The 27,009-nt window shown below is 40.3% G+C and overlaps 1 protein-coding gene across 2 annotated transcripts in view; it reads right to left on the bottom strand.

Moving 5' to 3' along the window:
• myo10l1 (myosin X, like 1) overlaps positions 1 to 27,009 on the bottom strand; it is a 47,850-nt gene that overhangs the window by 4,268 nt on the left and 16,573 nt on the right. The window contains exons 3-41 of one of the 2 annotated variants that reach the window (XM_028000839.1): positions 19,474 to 19,632; positions 18,588 to 18,775; positions 17,638 to 17,772; positions 16,858 to 16,982; positions 16,687 to 16,700; positions 16,499 to 16,583; positions 15,703 to 15,809; positions 15,091 to 15,220; positions 14,894 to 15,012; positions 14,652 to 14,798; positions 14,347 to 14,447; positions 14,182 to 14,248; positions 13,994 to 14,086; positions 13,842 to 13,910; positions 13,671 to 13,753; positions 12,734 to 12,836; positions 12,420 to 12,500; positions 12,165 to 12,289; positions 11,949 to 12,066; positions 10,872 to 10,978; positions 10,499 to 10,763; positions 9,093 to 9,923; positions 8,207 to 8,330; positions 7,105 to 7,246; positions 6,859 to 6,963; positions 6,667 to 6,762; positions 6,488 to 6,581; positions 6,339 to 6,394; positions 5,324 to 5,466; positions 4,814 to 5,008; positions 4,517 to 4,674; positions 4,308 to 4,428; positions 3,997 to 4,145; positions 3,186 to 3,334; positions 2,905 to 3,112; positions 2,440 to 2,576; positions 2,177 to 2,300; positions 1,164 to 1,514; positions 818 to 994 (exon numbers count right to left, since the gene is read on the bottom strand). In XM_028000839.1, coding sequence (XP_027856640.1) covers positions 818 to 994; positions 1,164 to 1,514; positions 2,177 to 2,300; positions 2,440 to 2,576; positions 2,905 to 3,112; positions 3,186 to 3,334; positions 3,997 to 4,145; positions 4,308 to 4,428; positions 4,517 to 4,674; positions 4,814 to 5,008; positions 5,324 to 5,466; positions 6,339 to 6,394; positions 6,488 to 6,581; positions 6,667 to 6,762; positions 6,859 to 6,963; positions 7,105 to 7,246; positions 8,207 to 8,330; positions 9,093 to 9,923; positions 10,499 to 10,763; positions 10,872 to 10,978; positions 11,949 to 12,066; positions 12,165 to 12,289; positions 12,420 to 12,500; positions 12,734 to 12,836; positions 13,671 to 13,753; positions 13,842 to 13,910; positions 13,994 to 14,086; positions 14,182 to 14,248; positions 14,347 to 14,447; positions 14,652 to 14,798; positions 14,894 to 15,012; positions 15,091 to 15,220; positions 15,703 to 15,809; positions 16,499 to 16,583; positions 16,687 to 16,700; positions 16,858 to 16,982; positions 17,638 to 17,772; positions 18,588 to 18,775; positions 19,474 to 19,632 — 5,781 coding nt within the window. The remainder of the gene's footprint in view (positions 1 to 817; positions 995 to 1,163; positions 1,515 to 2,176; positions 2,301 to 2,439; positions 2,577 to 2,904; positions 3,113 to 3,185; positions 3,335 to 3,996; positions 4,146 to 4,307; positions 4,429 to 4,516; positions 4,675 to 4,813; positions 5,009 to 5,323; positions 5,467 to 6,338; positions 6,395 to 6,487; positions 6,582 to 6,666; positions 6,763 to 6,858; positions 6,964 to 7,104; positions 7,247 to 8,206; positions 8,331 to 9,092; positions 9,924 to 10,498; positions 10,764 to 10,871; positions 10,979 to 11,948; positions 12,067 to 12,164; positions 12,290 to 12,419; positions 12,501 to 12,733; positions 12,837 to 13,670; positions 13,754 to 13,841; positions 13,911 to 13,993; positions 14,087 to 14,181; positions 14,249 to 14,346; positions 14,448 to 14,651; positions 14,799 to 14,893; positions 15,013 to 15,090; positions 15,221 to 15,702; positions 15,810 to 16,498; positions 16,584 to 16,686; positions 16,701 to 16,857; positions 16,983 to 17,637; positions 17,773 to 18,587; positions 18,776 to 19,473; positions 19,633 to 27,009) is intronic. The other variant, XM_028000841.1, reaches the window with a different exon arrangement.

Below are 27,009 nucleotides of genomic sequence, written 5' to 3'. Positions count from 1 at the left end.
CAATCCAGGGGTGGAAATTAGCACCCGCCACTGGCCAAATGCGGGTTAAAGTATTAAGTGGCGTGTAACTTGGAGCAACACACTGTGGCGGGTTGACAATTTGAACAGAAAAAAAGAAGCTGCATTCAGATTCTGTCCAGGGGAGGACTGACCGTCTGGAGTCCAGACTGATGTGCATAATGTCCATATCTGGAGGCCGTACGCTGTCATAATTTCACAAAAAAATCTATTAAGGATCATTTTTATCGATCGTGATAGTCCATTGGTTGATTTTATTGACGGACATTGGGCTTATCTAATCAAATCCCTTAGTTCTCCTTGGCTCACCCCTCCCCTCTAAGTTTATAAATAGCGCCAATTCAGCTATCCGGAGTACGAGAAAATGAGCGGATACGAGACGGGGCGGGTCAGAAAAACTACGACAAAAGCTAAAAAGCGCATAAGCCCATTCAGAAAAAAGTGTCAAACTAACCGATATGTTAATTGCCACACTAACTTTGACCGTTGGAGGAGATTCAGTAGTGGAGAAGGAGAGGAAATTAGCGATTCAGGGCTTTATTATCTTCGGAGGAGGATGATGATGATGAGAGAGACGTGACCAGGAGGAAGAGTTCAGGTTAGCTGCTGCCCGGTAAGAAGGAGTGAAAATGTTCATAAAGAAAAAGTTTCATGCAGACAGGAAGGCAGGTGTGTGTGAAGGGAAAGCTAACACTAAGGTCCAGGTAGTCACCAAACGTCTTTCTCCACCAGCCACAGAGGCCGGTGGAGAAAATTTTTAATTTCCACCCTTGCATCCATCATCTTTGTTATTTCTCACCTCCACGTCGAAGAGAGTGGAGCCGTATCCGGGCCACTCCTTGATGATGCTCATGTACTTGAGCATGGCCTGGTGCTGTGGCATGCCCTGCAGACGGGTCCACTTCTCCAGGATGCTGGTGCGTGTTGCAGATGTCTCCTCCTTCACCCACATCTCCAGCCTCTGCTCCCCTTCCACCTGAAACATCGAATGGATCTCTGTCAAACAGTCAGCAAACAGGTGCGACTGGCAGGAAAGTGAACTTAAGAGGCCGCAGTCGGGGAAGCCTGGATTAGTACGATTAACACTTTTGCCTTTTTTTCCCCCCCATTGTTGTTAACGCAGATTAAGGATTGCGGAGGCGCACCTTCTGCTTCTTCAGGGAACCCGTTTTGCTTTTCCTGAGGGAGGAATCCCTGAAGGTGGGAGTCTTTCGTTTCTCCGTGCTGGCCCCGGTCCCGCCCTGTCCTCCAACGGCCCCGATCACGTCTCCGATTCCTCCGCTGCCTCTCGACCCAGCTCCGCCTGCCGCTCCCACGCCCGGTTTGGTGGACTGCAAGATGCGATTCCGAAGGCGTCCGATCGGATAGACGCTTCCCAGGCTCCATCCAGCCCGACCTGCCCCGTCGCCATGGAGATACTGGAGACGTAAAGCAGCCAGGTGCTGCAAAGTCTCCTCCGAGGCAGGGAAGTGGCCGCTAATTAATGATTCGTGAGCCTGGAAGAGAAAAACAGGATTATTTCCCAATAATATTCTAAATTTAAACCAAACTTTATTATTTTTTCCAGCATGCTGATTTTCACTGTGTAAAATGTAAGACTACATTAACACAAGTTAATACAACTTGTTCCCATGTAATGCCAAGTAGACATCATTTAGATTACGGCGGATATTTCAGGATGAAAGGAAAAACCTCCTGATTTACTAAAACACTTTAACAATTTGCATATCCACTAAACTGATTTCTTTCATCTTTGCGCTGCTGAGGCACCATCTGAACTTGTCTGAGTAACATTTTTGTTAAGTTATTGTGCGTAGATTTTTAAAATGTTAAAGAAGTCAATGATTTTTACCAGAAGGAATAAAATACCCACAGCGTCTTGCAAAACTATTCATAAGATCAAAATTTTACTATCTGACCTACGCATAGAGAACTCTGTGGAGCGGAAAACAAATACCACAACCTCCAGCTAAGAAATGTGGTGGTGGCAGAATCATGCTGTGGGAACGCTTTCTTAACAGTGTCAGGGAAGATTGTCAGAGCTGATTGTGAAAGTGTAAAAAAGGCTTGAGGAGTTATTGCTTTTGCCAGGCGCAGTCGTTTTTCACAACAAATAGAATGTCTTTAGTTATTTGCATAATTTTAGACGAAATCACACCTGTTCAAACATGAATGCAAACTCCACACCCTCCTTGGGCATGCTCTCTACATCCAGGAAGCAGTACAGCTTGAAGTACAGTTTCCACTCTCCCTCCTCCTCATCCTCTTCACTGCCTGCCAGTCTGAAAACACACACACACACACCCACACACACACGCACACCCCCACACAAAAATAGAAACATCAGCTCATTGCGCAAAATCAATCTACAATCCTAACAGGCCTCTAGTTGCACTGTAATGTTTAAGGAGGCCGACTTACCTCTCAAACTTGGCCAGAACGTCCGCCACAATCACTCTGCTCTCCAGCGCTCTGTCTGTGAAAGAGTTGTGTTCGAATAGAGAAAACAGGTTCTTACTGTCCTCCATGGCCAGACCTCTGATGAGCTTCTCAACAACCTGCAGCAGCAGAAATGTATTGTTTTTAGGAGATGCACAGATCTACCCAAAAATGAATAACTTTAAAGCTTTTCCTTGCAGAATCCTGACCTATTTCTTGTCTATTTTTGGCTATTTGATGCAACCTGACCTTATTAACGTGGCATTGTGTCCTTGTAGGATTATTGAAATCGGTACTACAGAAGAAGGAGATTTTTTAAAAATTTCAGCACCATACTATCATTTTTTAAAAAAAAACTAAAGATGTCAAATTGGCCCATTCTTTTAGCTCTGTTGCTGCAGTAAAACCCTCCAGAGACGTTCAGTATGTTACACATCTGTTACACACCTCTCCAGCTGTGGTGTGCGAGTTAATGGAGATCTTGCAGGAGCCTCCTCCGTGGCAGTACACAGTGGTGCTCATCTCCTGCCTGAGCAGCAGGGCGGCGATCTCCTCCTGAGATGGAACAAACTCACGAGTCTTGGTCTTCTTCAGGGATTCTCCGATGAAGCTGGCATAGCGCTCGATCTCGGTGCCGGGATAACGCTCCCGTACCCTGAGCCACAAACGTAGGTTTTTGTTTCGGTACAAAGAGGTTTCAGTAATCAGAGGCAAAGAGTTCCTGTTACCTTTTAAGGTGGAAGCGGAGGTATCTGAGGATGGCTCGACTGGGCAGGAAAGTGCAGCTCATGCAGGTGAGCAGGTGCCAGTGTGCCAGATTGGCTGGGCTGTTTGGTTGAGGCACATGATTGGTCTGCTTGATCACCTGACAATAAACCTAGAAGAAGAAAAACATAAGAGAATTTACTAAAGGAAAACTCATCTTTACCATATAGCCAGACATTGTCCTAGCAAAGTATTTACACCCTTTAAACCGTTTTACATTTTGTCATGTTTTAACCACCATTGCTGTAAGCAAGACATGAAAAGTCCCACAGGAAAACTAAAATTAACTGAGGAAAACTGATTAGAGTTGATGGGAAGCTGGATGGACATAATAAGGGACAGTCCAGAAACAAAACCTGTTGGAGGATGCTGGGGAAGTTCACCGTCTCAAATTTGACTAAGGCTGAGACCATTTTTAAAGATGCATGGGGAAAATTTGAAGTTGTTAGATGTCTCAAGCTGGTAGTGAGATACCACCAAAGAGTTGCAGCTGAAACAGCAAGGAAACATTGTTCTATATTAAAAATGTTCTGATCTTTATTTGACAAACAATTTGAAAACCATTAATGATTTTTCCTCCAACCTGACAATCTTTGCTCCTTAACGACTGTCACATAAAATTCCCCCCCGAATCACATCGATGCTTGTGGCTTTAACATAAGAGAATGTAAAAAGTAAAATAAAAAAAAGAATCCAAAACTCTGTTTACTGTATTTATTTATTTTATTTTTTGACAAAGAAACATATTAACTTATGACAGAAATAAAAACGTACCTCATCCCTGAGAGGGCGCAGATCTTGGCAGGTCTGCAGGATGCCCTGAATGATGGGCACCGTGTCTGCCAGCGTCTCCATCTCCTGCAGCGAATTGAAAACTCTCACCGCCTCGTCCTGCAGACTGGCGTAGCCCTGCTGCCGATGTACTGCACACAGAAAAATGAACGTGGGACAAAAAAAAAAAGAGTAAAACAGTAAAAAAGAATACCTTGAAGACAGCAAGAATAAAAAATAAAACCATGCAGTCACGTGGGATTAACATGCATGAAAATTTAAAAGAAAAGTGTCTTTTAAACAGAGTCACTCACAGCTGGTGACCTCTCCGTAAGGCAGCGGCAGCAGAGGAGAGTGCAGCGGATGCTGTGTGTATCTCAGGATAGGGTTCCTCCTGTACATCTGCTCCACTATTTCTGCATTCACACTGTTCTCCTGAGGAAATGAATAACAAACTCTCAACTTAAGTACAGATATCAGCTCATAGATTTGAGTTTGCGCTCCTATAGTGACTTCATTTTACCTTGATGTCTCTGATGAGCTGCAGAGTTGGGGTTTCGATTGGAGTTTTGCTTTCGATGACTCCCAGGATTGCAGCCGTCCATCTCATGGCCTCGTTCAGCATTTTGGTATATAGGCGATAGCAATGCTTCCTTCCATACACAATGATGTTCCAGTAGCCTGTAAAGACACCGTTCAGTTACTATTTATGAAGTCAAACCATTTTCAGAAGCAGAAGCCTTGCATGTATCCTGGACCGCCTCTGTATGACTCCTGATGAGGCCCTTTCGGCAGCTTCCTTTCATTTCCCGTTCCTCACCAGTCTCCTTGTGGACCCGCTCATCCGGCTGGATGACGGAGCAGAGGGAGTTGAGGACCAGAGTCCCCATCTTGGATGAGTTTTTCTCTGCACTCTTGTAGTAATCCAGAGAGTTGTGGGTCAAAACAAACCACCGTTTCTTCAGCTTCAGGGAGGTGCTCTTAGCGTTCGTCTTCATCTCCTTGTGGAGCCAACCTGAAGGTGATGAAAGGGGAGGATGAGATGTAACCTCAAAGGTCCCTCGCGCCATATGCTCTGACTTTGAGAAATGTTATGGAACAAGTATTCTCTCAGTTGTAAAATTTGTAAAAGCAATAATTTCTTTCCCACAAATGTAATGTACTCAACTTAAAGGTTGGATCTTTCTAAATTCTCTATTTTATGTTGCAGAAATGAAAGATGTCTTTATTTTAAAGTCTGTTCCCAAAACCCTGCCAGTAGCGCCAATGAAGGTGGACTGCACTTAAAAGATTGCATATATTTTTAGGTTTCATTTTCTGAAACACTTACCTCTGACAAGGAACTCCTGTCCATCTATCCTGGCATCTCCCTTGGGTTTCTGCAGCAGACTGATCCAGTGATGCATCTCCTCGGGTGTGTCACTGTTGCAGTGGATCACCCGGTTTGCCGTAATGATGACAAACGAATTTGGGCTGCAAAAAGTGAGTGGAATGAGATCAAATTAGGTCAGATTAGTCTTTCATTCAAAACGTTTTTGTTCTACACTAAGTTAGATCTTCCTATTCAACCGTTTGTCTTATCCCTGCAACACATTTCAGTAGGAACTGAGGAGACCGCACACGTTACGAATTGGCTTTTCCAGCCATTCTCAAGGTAGATATCGATCATCATAACACTTTTGAATTTGACAGAAGCTATTTCAACAGCCTTAATGTTTTCAGATATATGTATGTGTATAAATTATACAGGTCTACATAAATATTCTGTGTTTCTTTTTCAATACTTCTGCTGTTCTGCTGTTCTCCCTGGTATTCTGGATGTCGATTTCTGACTTGTGGGGGCTCAAAGTATCTCCCATTTTTCAAAAACTGTATTTAAAGATTGATCACAGGCTCTCAATGAGATTATTAATCTGGAGTTTCTCTCTAAACTTCCAGTGTTTGGATTCGTGGCTCACTTTTGCTTGTGACCTGATGCTCCATTGCGCTGATAAAAGAAATGTTTACCATCTGGAAGATGTTTTAATGTTTATTCATGGAAGATAAAATTGAAAGTGATCCCACGCTTTTGTATGAGAGGCAACCCCCCACACCTGTTCCCGTCTAAGCAACTTTCTATATCATGTAAGAAAAAAGAAAAGAAAAAAAAAAACAAAGTCCCTATTTCTGTAATTTGGGGTATATTTTTGTTTGCCTGCAAATAGTAAATATTGTGCAATGTTTTTGATGCAGTTTGAGATAAAATCAAACTTTTATATCTATCGTTTTGTAGATATAAAACGAGGATCTACAAAATCCTCGTTTTATATATTTGAATTGGTTGTGCATTGATTGCTCTGACTTACCGATCGGGGTTGTCTGATGCACAAACAGAGTCGATAAGCCCTACATCAAGAGTTCCCTGGATAAAAGACAACAGGAAGAGTTAATTACCACAAAAGCCATGATAAAGTTTACATGATCAATTCATTAGTTCACTCAAATAAAGACTTACAACAGCATTTTTAGGATTGGCCTGCTCATGGGACATGTCCAGCAGCTGTTCAGGAGTGCACACTCTCACCTTGCTAAGCACATTAAACCACCCACTATGCAGGCAAAGAGAAAATTCAATTACATATTACTAGCTTAAAAAACCCCCAGCATGTTTCTGCACAAAGCTCTATGTCACACCTTGCATCTTCTGGCGACTCAGCAAACACTTGGTACGTCCTCTCGTCTGTCACGATGTTCAGAGCGTTCTCTTTTTCATGATTGTCCACGATCTCCCTGCAGAATCACAAGCAGGTCAGCTGTTGGCATCGATAGGTTGAACGTTTGAATAAAATGTGTAATTTTTTTCCATCTGGACGTTTAAGGTTATACTTGGCCGCCCTTATGTCGATGGTTCCTTTCAGCTTTTCCTCGCTGTCATTCTCGTAGTACATCAGTTTGCTGTCTCGCAGCACAAACCAGCGCATCTTCCAGTTTCTTAGGAAGAACAAACCACGATTAGAACCACCTCGTTTACTTTTGAGATCGTTCGATTGTACCGCAGTGTTCTTTCAGTGAGCATCTGTTGCAGGGTTTTATTTCGTTAGCATGCAGGCTGAGCTCAGTAGTGACTACAACAACCTCCGGGAAAGAGTGGACAGTCCTCCTCCCTTCTTGTAGAGCCACCCGGACTTCAAGGACTCCTGCTTGGACCGGAACCACATGAACGTCTCGTCTTTTAACACACACCAGCGCCGCTTCCACGGGATCATCAGACCAGCTGAAGGAACACAGAGAGCACATAAACACAGCAACAAAAAAAAAATTCTTAAAACAGTGGCCTCGGTCCAGCCAGTAAGTTAACAAAAGGATTTTTTTAGCATGTGTAATAATTTTTGCTTACTTACGAGAAGGTTTTTGATTCAAATGTACTATTTGGTGGTCTGTTTTTTTCACGAACGAATATGCACTGACAATAAAAACAAAGCCCGGTAATTAAATATACATGTCCGATGCAGGTTTTGACAAAATACAACTGTAAGATGGAAAAAGAGCTTCAGATTTTGGTTTGTGTTTATCTGGGACGATGACATCACAGAAGGAAGTAGTAAAAATAGAAGGGCTGGGCTTATGGAGATGTACTCTTTAACAGTTCTTTATGTCAGCCGTGTAATGGCTGACATAAAGTCATTACACGGCTTAATATAGTACCAAGCCTAATATATATATTTTCATAGAATTGTTTTTTTATTTCTATGAAATTATATCTTTTTATTTATTGGGAATATGTACGCTTGGCAGACTTAGTTTTAAAATTATTTTTATTAATCTACAAAGTCAAAATGATTATTAAAAATAATAAAACAATATATTATCTGTATTTCTTTTTTACTTTTTATTAGAAAATGGTGGGTGGATCAAAATTATTTATAAACCTTTGACATTGCAACACTAAAATCCTTCTTATAACCACATTTGCTTACGTCCAATGACACTTTGATTACTTATTGATGAAGCTGAAAGTCTTTAAGGTTGGAAGGCCTCTTTGCCATTACCCTAATCTTTAGCTGATTTTCTATCAGCTTCAAGTCAGGACTCTTTCTGGAGGACTCTAACATGTAAAAAAAGAAAAAGAAAAACCCGGGGAAAGTATTTATGTTTCTGCATTTTTCTGTCCAAGAACATTTATTAAACATAAGAAAGTATTAGAAATGAAAGATGTAAGGTTAGACAGACGCACCTTTCATGTAGAGGTAACCATGGAAATATGGTGGCCCATTTCCGTTGAGCAAAGTCACGCGTCCGTTCGTCACCTCTTCATCAGTGTCCACCATGCCATCGTGTTCATCTTCGCTGTCTGCGTACTACGACATCAAACAGAAAAACGTAATACTTACCTATAGATACCTGGAAACATTAAACAAATACATCAGCAGCTACGGAAGTGTATTGCTATCACACAGGAGGGGGAAAAATCAACCGTTATCACGTTTTAACGTGATGCGTATCTTGTTTAAATGTTTTCCTAAACAGAACGGGACTGCACAGAAGGAAATTATGCTTAACATATGACTTAACATAAGACTGTAAATAAGTAACTAATCATGCAAATTATACTTAACATAAGTGTTAAGTAGTAACATCATCTGGTCTGCGTTAAAAACGACACTTCAAATCTGGACTAGATTATTCTATACCAATAGCTATCAAGAATTAGCAATATATGTATCGAGTTTTAACAAGATACTATCGAGTTTTAACAAGATATGTATCACGTTTTAACAAGATACATATCACGTTTTAACAAGATACGTATCGAGTTTTAACAAGATACGTATCGAGTTTTAACAAGATACTATCACGTCTTAACAAGATATGTATCACGTTTTAACAAGATACGTATTGAGTTTTAACAAGATACATATAGAGTTTTAACAAGATACTATCACGTTGTAACGCGATAGCGCTCGATTTTTTTTTTCCTGCATGATAGCAAAGCGCTTCTACATACGCTTCCGTAACCAGCTTATCAGACGAGTGACCAAGAAACAAAGGATTTGCTGTATAGCTGCTCATACATGTCTGCGTGCGCGCATGTGAGGAAGCGAGTAAGTGTGTGTCCTCACAGAGTCAGAGCTGCCTCTGTAGGACTCCACGCTGGTGTTGGTGCAGGTGGACTTCCTCGGGTGCTCCTCGTCCGTCACGGTAGCGCTCCCGCGGTTGCTTCCAGACACCGAGCTGTCGTCCCCGGCATTGACAGACCCCTCCTCGTCTTCCTGGTCGTAGTCCGACTCCGTGTCGGCCGGCATGCTGTAGATGGGCTCCTCTCCATCCACCAGGCTCTCCACCATGCTCACTTTCCTCTCCAAGTCTGTTTTTGTTTCCTCGTTTTTCTCTCCCTCTGCCGGAGGAGGAGGAACGGGAGCCCCGTCTCCAAGTGGAGGGAGCGGAGGAGGTGGAGGAATTCCAGTGGCGGGGACGCCGTCTACTGGAAGTGGAGGAGGCGCGGGGGGAACGGTTCCCTCTGCAAAAGCAGGTGGAGGAGGAGGGAGATGCACAAATATGTCCTGATCTATGGGAGCGTCGGACTCAGCGGGAGGTGGGAAGTCTGGCAGGGGGATGCACTCTTCCTCTGCATGGAAGCCTTCGTCTACATCCTCCTCTTTCGAGGCCCCTCCGGCTGTGCTCGCCCCTTTTGCGGTTTTCACCTCCGCCACAGGCTTGGCTCCGACTGCTTCCGCGGAGGGATCCACACCCCCAAAGTTCAGGAGGTCGATGAGCTCTGTTGCCTTCCGGGATGCCTCCTTCTTCATCCGCTTGAGCTCAGCATCCCGACGCAGCTGCAGCTCCTGTTTGGACGACTCGCACAGCTGCGACACCTCGTCCTCTCGCTTTTTCTGCAGGCGCTCGATCTCTCTCTCCAGCTGGAGGATCTCCTCCATTTGACGAGCTTCATCCTTTAGGGGGGGGGAAAAAGATACATTTTGTAATTCAAACTGAGGATAATAAGCTGCAGCATCAATTGCTGGATGTATTTTAGCTAGTCTCTAGTTTTTATGATAAAGGTGCATTGCAAAGATATTTATATCACTTTTTGTACGATTGGCTACATTAAAATAGCAAAATGTAAAAGTAGTGCATGACTGTTAAGTGGAAGGAAAATGACTCATGGTTTTTATTTTATTTTTTTTACAACTACAAATCCAGAAAGTAAGCTATTAATATCCATTCAGCCTCCTTTTATCTCATAATCCTGAATAAAAGTCACCGTATTAATAAATAAAGGCACAGCATTAATCCAACTTTCTACAGAGGTCCTATAGTTAACATTAAAAAAGCTCAATATTCATAGTTAAATCTGGTTAGGATACAAAACACACTTTGAACCTCTCATAAAACACTGCTCAATCCATCATTCAAAAAACAGAAAGCATATGGAACATGTGCAATATTGTTTTTGTCAAATAAGACTAATTGTCTGACAAAAACAAAAAACCCTTGAAAACGCAGTACTTGCCTCTGTTGATCTCACCTTCTGATCGTCTTCATTAACCTCTTCGTCTTCCTCTCCGCCCGTATTCTTCTTCTCTTCCTCCTCCTTCTTCCTTTGCTCATCTTCCCTCTTCTTCTTCTCCTCTTTGAGTTTTCGAACGCGGGTGCGAGCCACCTGCCCTCGCCTGTGCTTCTGCAGCACCAGCGCCGCCTTGCGCTTCTTGACGAACTGTCTGCGTTGGATGTGCCTCCGCAAGTGCTTCTGCAGAACAACAATGCTGGAGCGAACCTGTTTGAAATGCTTCCTGTGAGGAAAAGCAGGGGGTAAAAAAAAGACCCCATTTAGAACCAGTACAAACACCAGAGAGGAGTTATTGTCATCCCTTGAAGCATCGATTTAGGATGGCACCTACTTTGCAGAAAAAGTGAGTAGATGGGCTCGGATTATCATGGCAGCCTGACGCCGGATTTCATCCCTGTCTTTCTCCAAACGCTGCTCCAAAGACTCCTTCATGAACACCTACAGGAGCAAGACAGTAGAGATATATAAAATATTGATTCTCAGTATTACCTGGGATATACAGCTGGAAACAGATTTTCAGTATATAATCTGAAAAGACAAAACTTTTCGAATCTGCCCTTAAACTTTCTATGAGACTGAGATCACGGCTTTGTGATGGTCACACCAGAACACCGACTGTCGACTTTAACACACTTCGTAACTAATTTGGTGATGCACCTTGGGTTCATCTTAAAGGCTCATCTGTGCTCATTCTGTTCTACAGAATGCTCTTTTGTCGTTTTTTCATCTGTTTTGTGAGGTGCACCAGTCCCTCTTGCAGAAAAACACAGACACAACCTGATACAGTCATCCCATATACTTCACAGTGGGGATTTGTTGTCATGCTTGTAAGTTTTGCAGTTTCTCCTCATTGTGAGAAGGTGGAGGTCATCATTGCCAGACAGTTCAAATTCAGATTTTTCAAATCACCTGATATGTCATCAGAAAATTAACCTCTTTGACCCTCTTCTTCTGGAGTTCCTCCTCTCTGAGTGGTCTTTTTGCTCATGTTGGTGCAGGATTTGTTTCACCTTGGATAATGACACACTCTAAGCTTCAGCGTATTTCTTTACGAGGTTGTTGCATTTGACACTAAACACCTTCAGGCACCTTCAGGCATGTGGAAATTGTAACCAAGAGTAAGCCATACGTCTGCAATTCCTCATCCTGATATTTGCAAAAGTCTCATTTGTATTGATTTCTTGCAAGATGTTACACCAAGAAGCAGTGAATTTCTGGTTTTCCCTTAAAAATACATCCACAGTTTGGGCTCTGTATTAGTGGAATGTTGTGAATGAACCAATCAGAACAGACATCATCAAAAGGTAATTTGTCTTCTTATACAGTTTATATAAATATCTGGTTTCACTTATCTGGCCAGTAGGAAATTTAAAATCTCAAAGGATCTTTCAACTTTCAAAAAACTTGCCTTGGTCTTTCCCAGCTGCCACTCCTTCTTAGTTTTATCATATTTAGTTAAGAGATCAGTGCTTCTTTTCTTGTCATCCCCTGCTGCTGGCACCTTATCTTTTATGATGATTTTATACCTGACACCAAAATAAGACATAGTATGAGACAAAAATAGAAACAAAGTGGCATAGAGCTACACAAAGACTAGATGAGTGTAGACGATAGGGAGACATACCGTGAGAAAAAATCTTTGAATGTTCTGCGAACGGGGAACCCAGCGCGACGGATCTTCACCGTCTCCAGCATCCCTGAATATCTTAGCTGGTTCAGGACGATTTCTGGGTCAAACACGTTCGGATTCTACACAAACAGTATAGACAACTTTAATATTTAGAGACCTTAAACAATATAAACCCAGATAGAGAGAGAGAGAGAGAAACCGATTGATGTCAATTAGAGGAAAGATAATCCCAGATACAAAGAAAGTGACCTTTTCCATGTTGGGCTTAATGCAGCGAATGAAGAACGGATTGGATGCACTAAGTGTGGCCATGAGAGCATGGAGGGAGTCCTGGGGAGACACAGCAATGAAATGATATAGATTTTTTTTTCACATAATGTAAAACAGCCCCATTGGTAACAGAATAATATAACTCATTATTACCACTTTAAATAATGAATCAATAAACCATTAAAATAACTACTTGGCGAAATAAACAATTGCTGATTCCTTAGTTACATATTTCTGCTTACCGGACGTCGTTCTGTCTCCTGTATAAAAGGAAATAAATGTCGATAACTCACCCTGAACTGGGAGCTCACTGTGGGCTTACGTCTGGCTGTCCCCATCTTCTCCTCATTGTTTCTGCTGCCGACCTTCTCAAACAAGTCGTAGATGAAGTCCAACCTGAGAAGCGACGGGAAATTAAAAAAACGGCAGGAACTCAATTAAGCTGTGAGAATGCCACAGGTTGTGTCTGTATGACTTACAGAAAAAAATATCATTTTCAAAACCTACTAACAGAAATAACCACTCCTTATTTATTATACATTTCAGAGAGGTCAGAAATCTCCTTAAGAAGGGGCCCCTGGGCAAAAGAGTAGCCAAATGACTCAAGGTTACAGCATATAAATACCAATAAATAATCCATAGTAAATAAAAGAAAATGAAACAACAATTCAAAGTAACCTCTCAAGAAAAACAGTGCCTTTTTATTATATTATTTGTGTTTAAGAACTTTTAGTAAATTACTTCCCCTTATTGGAGTCTAGAAAGTGTTTGTAGAGTTTTCTTATGGAGAAATGATGAACATTTGGATTAATTTATGTCTCTTGTATTTTTCTTGTAGACCACATGTGGTCATATCACAGATTCAAGTGAGCCTCAGAGGTTTCTTTCATCTTTGATCCATCTAATAGCTTTTAATTAGATTATATAACTCCTTGTTAGTACAGTGGTGAGTATCTCCACCTGTCACGCAGGAGACCGGGGTTCGATTCCCCGACGGGGAGTGAAGTTTGTTTCAGGTCCCTGACTAAATAAAGGAATTATATATATAATCATTACGCCACAGCAATTATTGCTTCAGGTTCTGAATAAAAAAACATCTGGAACATTGAAGAGTTAAGTTAGATTATCAAAAATGTTGACTGGGGCATTCATAATTTTAAAGGCAGATATTAAACGTCCCTCAAACGTTTGACAGAAAACGATCTGTTTTTGTGAGTTTAAATCTCCTACCTGCTGTCCTTGAGCATGTTCAGGATGTCGTCCCTGAATGTGTCTCTGTTCTTCTCCAAGATTCCTCTCACATCATACAGCACCTGCTCAAAACACACACTTTGCACGGTCAAAATAATCATGTGAGCAGATTTGCGAACATTAAAAGCTGCTCATTTATCCATAGCTCACCTCTCCGGCATAATGCTTGATCCCAAACTGATGATCTGCAACTCTGGGCTTCACATAGTAAGGGTTTGTCTGCAGAAAACGGACATCAAGTACAGCATTTGCAACACAAGTGCAGCAAAGTAGCTTAAACTGTGGCGCATTAAATAACTCACAGAGTGTCTGCTGTGCAACTTCTCCAGCAGAGTGAAGTCTGTTCCTTTGGGGAATCGGCTCTCTTCGTTCACTAGTGCCAACAAGCCAAGTTTCTGCCATCGAGGAGAAAATAAAAGGTTCAAACTGCCTCTACGTCACAGAATCAACATCGACATTTCATGTACACATCAACAGCAACATTTCACACCTTCTCTATGAGGTCGAGACACTCCGCATTGTCCATCCAGTCGATGGCATCCCACTGAACTCCTTCCCTATACAATAAGTGCATCCAAACCGTCACACACTGATGAAACAAGCAGCACGTTTTGAGCTGAACCTCAACGAACCACGGCTCGTTTTTCGGCATCACCTGTTGTACTCCAGCTGCTCCAGGGAGAAGATGTGCTTGTTAAAGTATGCCTGGAGCTTCTCGTTGGCGTAATTGATGTTAAACTGCTCAAACCGATTCACCTGCATATCAACACATCCTCTGATCAATATACATGTCCAATTAAGCTTGGAAATTCTGGACATGAATGCAAAATTAGCCCTGAAATACAACATGTCTTGATTGGTTTTTTTACGGTTCAATCACAAGCAACAGTATATTTCATTGGGATTTTATGTAAACAAAATGGTTTGTATCTGAGAAGGATAAATTGCTGGAGTTCTTACCTCGAAATTTTCAAAGCCAAAGATATCAAGAATACCAATGGATTTGAAATTTTCTTTTCCCTTGATCTTCTGATTAATCTTGAGGATGATCCAGGAGAAACACTGGGAATACAGCGCCATCGCAACAGAGTCCCTGGAATCAATGGCCTGCAGCGATGTAGAAAGAGAGTAAGGACGACTGTGTGAATGTCTGAGGAAGATCAATCAAAAGTGGGGAAGGACAATGTATTTATGTCCCTGACCTGTTCAATCGTGAGAGGGGAACAGATTTCCTCTCCTCTGAGGATTATGGATCGCTGAGTCAGGACTTCAGAGAGCTGGAAGGCGTCCAGACCCAACAGTTCACTGGCGTTACTGACCACTGGGAACGAAAGAGATGAAGTTACTCAAACTTGACCCTAAACGTTTCTGAATCATTTCAACTGAGCGACAACCTGACCTTGCTTGGTGGTGATCTGAGCCCCTCCTGCGAGCATGAACTCCATGTTGCCGAGCTGCAAGACTCCCGACAGCAGCTTGAACATGTCTCTGATTTCTTCCTCTGTAAACCCTAAAACCTTCAGTGCCTCCTGCACAAAGACAAGGGCATGAAACAGATAAAAGTGATGTTTATTTCATATGCAAACAATTACATATTGTCAATGTCAACTGCATTTATATAGCAGTTTAAAAACAGGTGTAAAACTGCACCAAAGTGCTGTACAAAAACGATGATAAATTAAGTTGATGAAAAGAAAAAGAGAAATAATACAAGAGAAAAAATATATATATAGTTAAAATAATAAGAGTAATAATAAGTAAAATAAAAACAAAAAAAACAAAGAAGAGCTACGGTATCAGGTCTCAATTGAATGCCAAAGAATAAAAATGAGTTTTAAGAAGTGATTTAAAATGATCCAGGCTGTGGGCAGATCTAATCTGGAAAGGTAGATTATTCCAGAGAATAGGAGCAGCATATTGAAATTTTGAGGGGGAAAAAATGAGAGAAAGTCTGAGACTTTTGCAAGGTGGCTATTGGTTACGTCTTTGTGATAATTGAACATAAACCGACCATAACACTGTTGTACAGTTCTTTGTCATTCAGGCTCTTGTCCTTCAGACATCCTGATTGGCTGAGGTAGTGGAAAGATTCAGCAGGATCCTCCAGGAAATACAGACCTGGAGAGACATATGAAACTTTCATGTGCACATACTTTATTTTCAGAATAACATATTAAGTAAAATATGCTTTTCATCTCAGTTTAGACCAATTGGTTATGACTAAAAGCTGATTAATAAGTCAGTTTTTGGCTTTTAGCATACAGGAATACAATAATTTGGATTTCACATAAAATATCAAACTTTTTTTACCTCAAGGAATTATTATGTCATATGCTTAATTTCTTTTCAGTGTGCTGACCTTGTCTTTTTTTAACAATAAATCCACAATGATTAAACTGACACCAGGACACGGCATCACAAAATACTAAAATGTCAAAAATCTACACCTGATTCACAAACAAATAATATGCATGCTGGGTTGCAATTGTCATTTTACAACCAGAATTGTTTCTGTATTTTGTTGGGATTGTATTTGAAAGACAAAGTAGAGAAAAAGGTCTCAACTTTGACTGGACCATTCAAACGTATACAGATTCTTTGACCTTGACCCCTGTAGCTGTAGGTTTATTTATGGTTGCTGTCCTAAAGGTTTGTGCCTATAAAAAAACATTTTAAGTTTGAGAATGGCACTGTAGGTTGACATTACTTGTATATTCCAATAAGGTTGACTATATTTATCATACTTTGTTCATTAGTAATCAAAAATATATTAAAAAAGGATCATTGCCAATATTTAGAGGACTTACTTTTATCCTCTTTACTGGCTCCTGCCAGCAGAGCATAGAAGATGTGGTAGTTTCTCTCTCCTGGATTTTGTCGTACCACACGGTTCTACAGAGGAAAAGAAAAGATTTCAATAACTATTATATTTAAAAACTGATGAATCATTCCATTTAAAATTAAAAATGGCATGAAAGGTATAACCTATATTTACCTTTTCCAGTAAATCTAAAAGGGAGAGTCAAGGAAGCAACTATGACTGGAACCTTTTTTGTTTTTGTGATTAATATTCTGGCTTGTTGCTGATATGTGCTATAAAAATAAACAAATAAACAATAAATAAACATTTAAAAAACTGTCGTTCCACCACATACAGTAAGGATACAGTCGATGACGCAGCCTCCTTGGATGTTTCCGCACTCTGAGAAGTGAAGCTGGATGAACTTCCCAAAGCGACTGGAGTTGTTGTTGTAAACGGTCTTTGCGTTCCCAAAAGCCTCCATGATTGGACTGTAAAGGAAACAAGAGTCTGCGGTTTTTATGTTGTTTTATTCAGCATGTAGAAAACATTTCAGCTTCCTGGAAGAACGACAGTGGAGCCTCCATCATCCCCAGTGTTTCCTGTAAGGATCGCCATTTTTAACACAAAACTCACTCAAGTCAAAGTAGAAAATGTGCATTTGAAATATTTAATACAAAGCATGGAGGACTACTTTTTGCAGCAATAACGTAATCATTACTGCATTGAATTAATTTTCTGCCTGCTTTTATTGGTCTCTCAGATTATTATAAGGAATGCATAGTTGCCTTTTCCTTATAATGTTACTTCAACTTATTGAGGTTTGCAGAAATTAGTTTTTGTGCACCTCTTCCTAAATCTTGCAGCTGCATCTTAAATATAAATACGTAGAGGCCTGAATATTTTTCTTTTCCAGCTATTCTGTTGTTTGAAGCTCTTGTTAGAGGTAATTGTCTCAAACTCCAGCTTGTACAGATGTAGTGACTCCGATCCAGGAATTTAACTATGAACACCGAAGCAGAAAAGGAGCACAGCTTTATTTAATTATTAATAACAGAGTAATGTGTTGTGTAAATCTGAAGACATGAAGGTAAATGACACACTCAGCTGATTAAAATGTAAAAACATTTGTTTCGTCCTGCACACCTGCTCTGAACGATGGCCTGCTCCACGTGCGTAGTTCTCTCCGACTGAGGAGCAGCGATTGAGTTCTGGCTCATCACCGACAGAAACTGCAGCAGCAGTTTGGTGCTCTCCGTCTTCCCCGCTCCTGATTCACCACTGGAGAACACACACACACACACACACACACACGCACGCACAAACACGCCCATGCACCCCCACCACCCAAATCCAATTATAAAGCCAGTGACCTTCTGTGACATCCCAGTATCTCCGACTGGTCTGGTCACCTAATTGATAGAGGGGCTTGATTGCTTCAGAGATATTTCATTAGGTTCCAGACTCTTTCCATAACGTTGAGGGTAATTGAAAGCACTCGGATCAGACCATTTAGCTGCAAACCGTCTTGATTCAGTGGTGAAGGATTTTTTTTTTTTAATGAAAGATGAAACAATTCATAAACTTTAATGTTTCAGTTTCGTTTCTTCAGCAGCGACAGAACGAGTTTACTTCCTTTAGTTAGGTTTCTTACCTTCTTTCAGTACAAAGTGGCATGTCGTTGGAAAGTGGAAGAAAAAGTGTCCTTGGTTTTCAAAATTGTTTACTAGCAGATCTGAAAAGTGTGGCACGCATCTGTTTTTTAGTCCCCCAGGATTAAGTATTTCTAGAATCTCCATGTCTAGTCTTCAGCAGCCTTCCGTGCTGAGCTGTGTTTCAGCATCTGTTGACCCCACTTTGTATCTACAAAAGGCAATTGATTTGATTTGGCTTTGAATCATTTTAAAATGGGGTTGAAAACATATGCAAGCCTTACTTCAGATATTTTTATTTAAAAACCATGTATCATTTTTCTTTGTCTTGATCCGTTAGATAGAATCACAAAAACGTAGTGCGTAGTTGTAGACTAAACGTGAAAAGGTCCAAAGAATATACATCCGATGCAACCCAGCAATTAATCTGAACCATGAACTCACCTTATGAGGACACACTGACTGTCATGGCGTTTCCAGATGCAGCGGTAACATTCATTGGCCACGGCAAAAATGTGCGGCGGGAGTTCCCCCAGATGGTGCTTGGAGTACAAGTCCACTCTGTCCAGGTCGTACAGGCCTGGGATCTGTTTATATGGGTTGACAGCAGCCAGGATACTTCCAATATTAGTCTGAAAACAGAGAAGAAGAAGAAGAAGAAGAAGAAGAAGAAGAAGAAGAAGAAGAAGAAAAAGAGTTTCAGATTATTTCTTTTTTAAACCATCTTGAAAAGTCTTGATACACTGCTCAATAATGAATGGAAAATTTGGATTAATGCAGCTTTCTGTACCCATCCATAATTCTTTTAGGTTGGAAAGCCTCCTTGTTATCTTTCCAAACTGATTTAAGTTTGGACTTTGGTTACAAAAAGTTAACATTGCTTTCACCTAGAAGAGACATATTTAATTAAACCTAAGTCTTCCAAGAATGTAGATATAAGTTGTTGAGGTCTAAACAGAAGAGCTGCATTCACACTGAGAAAATGTTACACAGAGCAGGACTCTACTCACTAAATGGGTGAACATTGCTGCTCTTAATCCCGATGTTTTAATAACAAAAAAATAAAGCATGCATCATTTTCAGCCCTGCTTTTTGTCACCTAAAATTACAATAAATAACCTCAGAGTTTGTGGTTGTACTGAGTAACTCTCCTCCTAATAGGTTTAAATGTTGGTTAGCCTGTTTCCAGATACAGAAAATCTTCTCTGCCTTTTCCCGTATTTTTACCCAATATTTTCTAATAAAACATTTGTGTTTGTGCGATAAAGTTGCTTACGGAGAGTAGACACCGACTTGCACGTATGTCAACAACCAGGATGACCTGACTTACGTAAATGTTATCCTTTTGGTAGCGCTGGTAAAGGTTGTGCATGATTGCAGCCTCATGCAACTCAGCCAGCGCTGACATGTCCTCCACCCCGTCAATACTGGACTGGTGCATCGCATACACCCGCTCCCGGGTGACCTCGGCCTGCTGTAGGTAAAACACCTGCACACAAGGAGGCACACAAACTGTCTCGCATCATCATGTTAAGGTTTCCTAAAGCAAAATAATCTACAAATCTGATCCCTTTTTTTTATTGGTGCTACTGCTTGATAATTACAGTCTAAGAATGTTGTTTTTAGAACGACAACAGATGCCAGCGTTGCAAGAGCCGCTTTTTTAGACCCATTTCATGACAATACAGAGCAGTTTTGGCACAGACCCCAGTCTCCTCCATGCCATCCATCACTATGGCAACAGGACAGTGTAAGGGAAAGTGGAGAATTGGGGAGGGAAGAGAGAAGACGAGAGGAAGTGTAACAGATCTGATGTGGTGGGATCTGACAGGTGAAAGCAGTTCGGTGTGAATTCAGGTCAGGCATGCAAACGATGTTACTACGGATCCCCGTGTCCGGTCAACACACACACACGCACGCACACACACACACACACACCCACACGCCAACACACACAGAGAGGTATTGGAGATAACTGCTGTTCTGTTTCAGCTTGAAGGTCGCTCACCTATTTCACTGAAATCAGCTTGTCTGAAAATAGAAACCATGCCATTTACAATACAGGGTTGCTGACATGACGCACAGCAAGCCTTCACCCTGTGAGTGTGTGTGACTCTGTGTGCACTGCAGAAACAGATGTGTTGGTAGTCTGTGGAGAGTAACAGCAGGACTTGCCATAGGCACTCAGACTGTTCCTAAATTAATCTATTACACCCCACTTACAGTTCTTTCTTTCTGTGAAGAGTTGTTGTATGGCGGACCACTCCCAAAAAATCAACATGTCATCGTCATTTGCTAATTGTATGTGATTATGATGTTTTTAGTCTGCACGTTTCTGGAGTTAGCATACTCTTTTTTCCCTTTGTAAATGTCAAGCTGTCATAGATATTTCATGTATAGTTTGTGGGTAAATGCAGATGATGGTCTTGCCTATAATGTCACTGGGTTTCTTCACTCAGCTGTGATTAATTGACCTAAATATTCCTCTTCTTTCATTGGAAAGGAACGATTACATTAGAAGCTGACAGTGAAACTGCAATCACAATGCTTAAAACATTTGACGTCACATAAAATGAATAAAATGTATTAATAGCAGCAGTACTGTTGGAAAGCAGGGAAAAGAGCTGAGAAAACTGCGGCATATTACACACATTTTCAATTTAATTTGTTTTAAGTTGTTTAAATCATCTAATATTGGAGATTAGTTATCCACCATTTCTGGGGATTTATTGTGCAAGCTCACTGTGATGTAACATCTTCCTACTGCAAGTAAGGAAAGTGCTATTGAAGAAGATGCTCAAAAACATAATTTCTCCTTAGGTTTTTCATTTACAGACATTTAAACTTAACCCTCTCACCTCAGCTTTTTCTAAATCTAAACCTAAATTGGTAGCAATAAAAACAAAAGACAATCCCAGATTCAACCGAACATAACCAAAATTACAGCAGAAAGACAGATAAAAAAGAAAAAAAATCAATGAACCAGAGTGAAACTAAAAAATGTTGAACATTAAAACTGACACATCAACATGCCTTTGTCCATTGAAGTACATGAAAGCATATCTTTAATACATACTGTTTCCGCTTCTTGGAGCTTCTCTGAAAACAAAGTAAATCTGCTGCAAATAAAAGCATCTGTATTTGACCTGCATCAGCTTTTTTAGACTTACCTAAAGTTACTTCATGAAAACTAGACACTAGCATGACCAGAAAACATTCTGTATATCTATGTGTGAGCGTTGTGTTAATGTATTAATTAGTGTTTGATCTGCGTGATGTTCACAGTTCTATGAGACATGAGATGCACTGACATGCCTTCTGGTCAAAGGGTTTTGGCAGCTGTAACATGCAGCGACGTTACAGCTGGACCGTGTTGTCTTAATGTGTCTCTAACATCAGTTGTTCTGCAAAGATTCCCACTCTGCCTTGCTCATTATGAGCTCTCACTCTGTTAAATAATTCTCTCATGTTCTTAATTTCTTTCTTTGTTTCTGTTTGTGTCTCTAAAATCCCTTCTGAGTCCTTTATCTTTATTTTCTTTTGTTTGTTACTCTTCCTGAATCCATCTTCTCTCCTTCTCCCACACTATAACTGATGTGTTTTTTAATTAAGTTTTTTTCAGTTTCTGAACAAAAAATGTTTCCAGTAGCTCTCTTTAATCATCTACTGCTTCTTTACTCCCAGACTTCCTGATCTATTACTCTTTAAAAGTAATGTGTATCATAGACTGTCTGAAAGCCTAATGACTCAGTCTGGGACCTCAAGCTGTTATTGAACAATCACTCTCAACCATATGAATTAGAGAATCATGCACTACAAAGTACTTTATAGGAAAGGTAGAGAGATCAAGGCTTCACACACACTAAGTCAACAAAAAGGTAGACTGCAATCACATGTAAAACCCAACTTGCTCATAACATTTTAGCAAGCCTTTTCGGCAAAATGCATAAAAAATCTTACAGTTTATTTATGCTTAGTATTATTTTAATACTGTCACAATCCTGCAGTGTTTGTTTTCTTTTGCACTTTTGTTAATTTCGCTGAGGTTTATTTGTGTTCTAAAAATCTTGCCTTGCTCATTTAATTTCTCTTGTTAAGATGTTGCCATACATTTTGACTCCTGCTGCATTCTTGTGTTTTGTTCTTTGTGTATATGGATTTATTTTTTCTTAGAACTCTGTTTGATTTCCCCCTCAGTTTGTGGAAGTCTTCTTCCTCCTTCTCCTTGCACACTGAACTTTGTAGATTTCAGTATGCCTCCCGTCTTCCCGGGTCCTTCAAAGTGTCTACTCGTGACACATGCAAATTATTCAAATTGGCATTATAAGGTAAAGCATTCCACAATTCCTTTTCATCTTTTATTAATTCCAAAGTATTTGCAGGTCGTGTATTTGACCCTTTGCATCTGCTACGTGAGCAGATGCAGATGAATATGACATTAACAAGACTTATAACTAGATAATTCACACATTAGCCAATATCAAAAAGTTGCTATGAAACAGAAATGACCTTTCAATCATACTGAAATAGGATTTTGTAGGATTTACATTCTATATCTACAAGTAATTTGAATTATTCCAACTTTTTTGGGCTCTATGGGTAAAAGTGGCACCAGGTTTCTCATGCAGCGGAGAGTGAGGACACATAAGGTCCTGCACTCCCTCAGCTCTGTCACAGTGAATTTATCTTTGGCCACATAGGAGCAATGCCACCTCAACCGACAGGCTTCCCGTTGGTGACAAGTAGCAACTCATGTGGGAAAATCTCTTCACTGTGTTGAACACGCAGCTTTTTCTTGTCATTAATTTTTCATAAATCTGTCGGCCATTTGCACAGCCACATTTAAGGCAAGTGACGGTGTAGGCCTCAGGTCAGTGCGGTCATATATACGATAAAAGTCGACACTGGCGGTTACCGTGGCGATGTATAGGGTAAAGCGGAAACAACACCCCCAAGTACTTGAATACAATGCTTGCTGCATTTATTGACACCACTGGATTCAGTCTTTCAAGAGAGCCCACCTGAATTTGCCAGTATTTCTAAGAAATCATGATGCCATCCACTATAACCAGGTTCTTAAAGCCCACAGCATGATAGATCCTCTGCTGTACTTAAGTGTGGTGCTTTTCAACATATCTATCCTTTGATTTATACTAAGCGCACCTCGAGTGTTTGTTATGAAAAAAAATCTTTTCTCAGGGACACAGAAAGTGGTGAAGTACTAAATAGATCCAACAGATCAACTTACTGTAAATCATATAAAAAAGGCTTTAGTTGAATTTATTCCAAAGGAGTTGGTAAAGGTAATAATAAAGCCGTCAGTGGTCAATTTGTTATCAATGGAAGCTGAATTGCAAGACTTTTTGCACCAATTTTGCACAAATGTGCTGCTTCCTGTGGCAAAGCCAAATTTGTTTTCAAATACCCAGGACTTGAAAATCCCACTTGAGAAATGTACATAACTCAGGACAACCACAGGCAAGTGATTCTGTGAAAGAAGACACTTTAAAGTGGAAAAGTATGTCAAAGACTCAGAAATTAAAAAGCAGCTGCAGTAGGACATAAAAAGGGATTTCTTAAGATGTCTCCCTTTTTTGCCCTCAGGTCGGACTCAACACATATTCTGGTAATAGATTTGTGTTTCATTTTAAAACCCAGAAAAGTAACAAGAACTCTCAAACTCATATCTGTGACAAACGGGTACCCACACAAAGCTCTACAACTCAGAGAGTCTAAAAATGAGCACCTCACATTTAATAATTTATTATGAAGATGAAGATTGAAGACACTTCAGATTGGTCAGGGGGAAACAAGATAATCAGCAGTGGAGAGAAAGAAAAAGCAACTCTGACCTTCGTTTTAAATTCCACTGTAAGCATGAAAACTAAAGTAAATTCTAATAAAAACATTTTTAAAAAGAGGCTAATGCATCATTAATAATCTACATGGTGCAAAGCTGAGCCACAGAAAATATTGTGGATAAAACATAAATGTACATTTTATTTGATTTTTATCTTCATTTTATTTGCAAAAAACAAATATAAACCCTATTTTCACATATTAAAAAGGGACCAAAAAGTTGTCGACAGAAGCAGCACATACTTCACCAAATTTTCATCTATTTCTTTTTACTTTAAAAATATTTTTGTGAAATGAACACACTTATGTTGATACTAATCACGTTTGTTTGTTAAGAGCTATTTCTGCCTGACAACTGCTCCCTGTGGCTTCTCTCACCTAATTTATCCTGATTATTTGTTTTCCTCCCCTCTCTTAAGCACACACCTTCGCCCCTCCCCCCCGTCCTCGTCCCTCTCTGCGTTTGTCGTTTGTTCTTCAACAGGAACAATAAGAAACTGTTTTTTTGTCAAGACGGATGAAGTTAGGTATACCTCGGATTACAAGCCTCTGAATGACTCAATGAAAGGAAAATTTAAGGTTTGGTAATCTTTAGTTTCCTAGACTCTGACCCAGTCTGATCTAAACCTGACAGAAAATCTGTAGGATCACCAAAGCAGGGCTCAGGAAGAAAATCGAAAACATCTGGGGAACTTTTTGCAAGGCTGAGAAGCAAATATTTCTGAGTCAAGACGTGGGATGTTGACAAATTTCTATCAAAAATGACTGCTAGAAATTAATTTAACATGCATTTTAAACAAACTATTCACACTCTTTCAACCAGGTATTAAATATTTTTTTTATGATTTTGCATTTTTCTTTCCAACACAGTTGTTTGTGTTGAATATCTATTGAATAGTCCCTTTCCTGGACACACAACACATTTTATCCTTTTACTATCTCCCGTTGCTTCTTTTCTGCAAAATTACTTCGCTCTTAACCTGATTTGTGGAAACACTCACGCACTTTCTGCGTGTGCACTTTCGCCATAAAGCTCTCTGATGTTTAATGCTGCTTTGCATGATTCAGGAGCAGAGCCGAGGGAGACAAGCCTCTTCATTTGACTTCACATATTAGCTGCAGCAAGAGTGAGAGAGAGCGGGCCTGAGAGATAAAAATGGAAAGGCTGGGAGAGGAGTGCTGTGGGCACAGTGACCTATATTCTGCTCGGCAGAGGAGGGATTCAGTATCACACAGTACTGTACGCAGAGGCAGGTCTCATCACTGACCTTGGTCCTGATCCCTCGGACCTCCACCTCTCTGGTTAGGAGCGGAGAACTCACTTTAGGTTGATTCAAACCTCTTTATGCAGTTGTAGATGAAAGCAGAGGCTGAATAAATCCATCTAAAAACTAAAACTGCTGTTGTTTTTATTCTGTTTTCAGAAGAAATGCTAAACGGTAAATGGCCGATACCTTACCAAGTCTTTATCAAGTCCAGATGACCCCAAAGCGAAGGCAAGGAAAGTTGTTTTGCAATAAGTGTCAACAGTTAAAGGTGATTAAAACCTCTCTGCCTCACAGGAGACTCACTTTGCAGAGTTTCGTATCTGTTTGAGCCTCAGACTGCAAAGCAGAAATTTAGAAGCATTTATTCATCTCATCATTTGAAGCACAACAACTGTGTAACTCCTAAATCCCCTCAGGGTCAAAAGCTGTGAGTCTTTGGAGAAGAAAATGGGTCAGTAGACAAGACAGTGTTCATTTTTATATATGCAGAGTAAAAGTCATGCATACAGTTTTCACTCGGTGTATTTTAGGGCGTATTTTGTCTGCCGTGTGGAAGTTGTGTCTGTGAACATGAGCTAATGCATCTCTGCAGCCTTTTTTGTCTTCATGTCAGCTCTCTGTTGAAATCCGGGTCACTCAAAACATAACTCATCGCAGCCGCAACCTGCGTTTCTACGTACATGTCCGTGAGTGAGGCTTACATTCATCATAAAATGCTTCTATGAAATGCAGACGCACAGAATAAGCAGTGATGAGGTGAATATGTTGTGCCCAACAGTAACCATGGCAACCTTATCAACAGGCTGTTCAATAGAAAAAGCAGCATGTGTGATTTTTAACAAAAAGTTGGGAAGGAAGACTTCCAACTGAGTTTAAAATGATTCTGAACCAGGAAAAAAATATTTTAATTTTAATTACTTTTTTCCATTATCTCTAAAGCTACAATACTGACTTCATCTGATTTTCCAGTTTGTTTGTTTTTCGCTGACCCAGTTTTATCACATATTCATTAAACTAAATCTGATCAGATCCATCTTCATAACTCTCTTGTTAAAGAGAAAGGGAAAATGGAAAATATGTTTGCTTTGGGTTCTTTCGCTCTTGAGTCACTTATAAAATTTCTTCCCCACTCTCCCTTATGTTAATGAGCTTCAGGTGATGACAGAGAAACTTCATTTCAAATGAGATGAAATGAGAGTTAAGAAAAGAGTTTGGCATCAGCATCCCTCTACAATCTAAATAGTCTTGTTTCCACTAAATTAAGTTTCTAAAAAGCTCCAAAACATACCCGACCCTCGGGGGTGGGGGGGATCTTACCAGCTTTTGAAACATATACATGCATCTTTTGTTTTATTATCAATTAAAATACCACAATGGATTTAATGTTTATCATTCTTGGTAAAAAAAGAAAAATTACAAGGCAAAAAAATGGAAAAAGTGAAGATAGAAAAAAAAATAAAGCACATAATTTGCAACCAAAAGGCGTAAAAGGACTGAACAAGAAAATGATTGTTTGCGCCATTAAATTTGTCTTACGTTTATTGATAAAGTAACGTCAAACCAGAATGACAGCTCAAAGGCTCTTTGCACACAGCTACACTATTGATGCCCTCGGTAGATGTCGATTTCTTCTGACTGGAAGCAGTGCAATGTTTGGAGCGTCTCAATCAGAGTCCAAACGTACATTTCTAGAGAGTCTATCAAACAGAGCTGCACGATATCAGGATAATAGTGATACT

The sequence above is a fragment of the Xiphophorus couchianus genome, chromosome 19, assembly GCF_001444195.1.
Source record: "Xiphophorus couchianus chromosome 19, X_couchianus-1.0, whole genome shotgun sequence".
Taxonomy (NCBI): Eukaryota; Metazoa; Chordata; class Actinopteri; order Cyprinodontiformes; family Poeciliidae; genus Xiphophorus; species Xiphophorus couchianus.
This window is presented reverse-complemented; position numbering and strand designations above follow the sequence as displayed.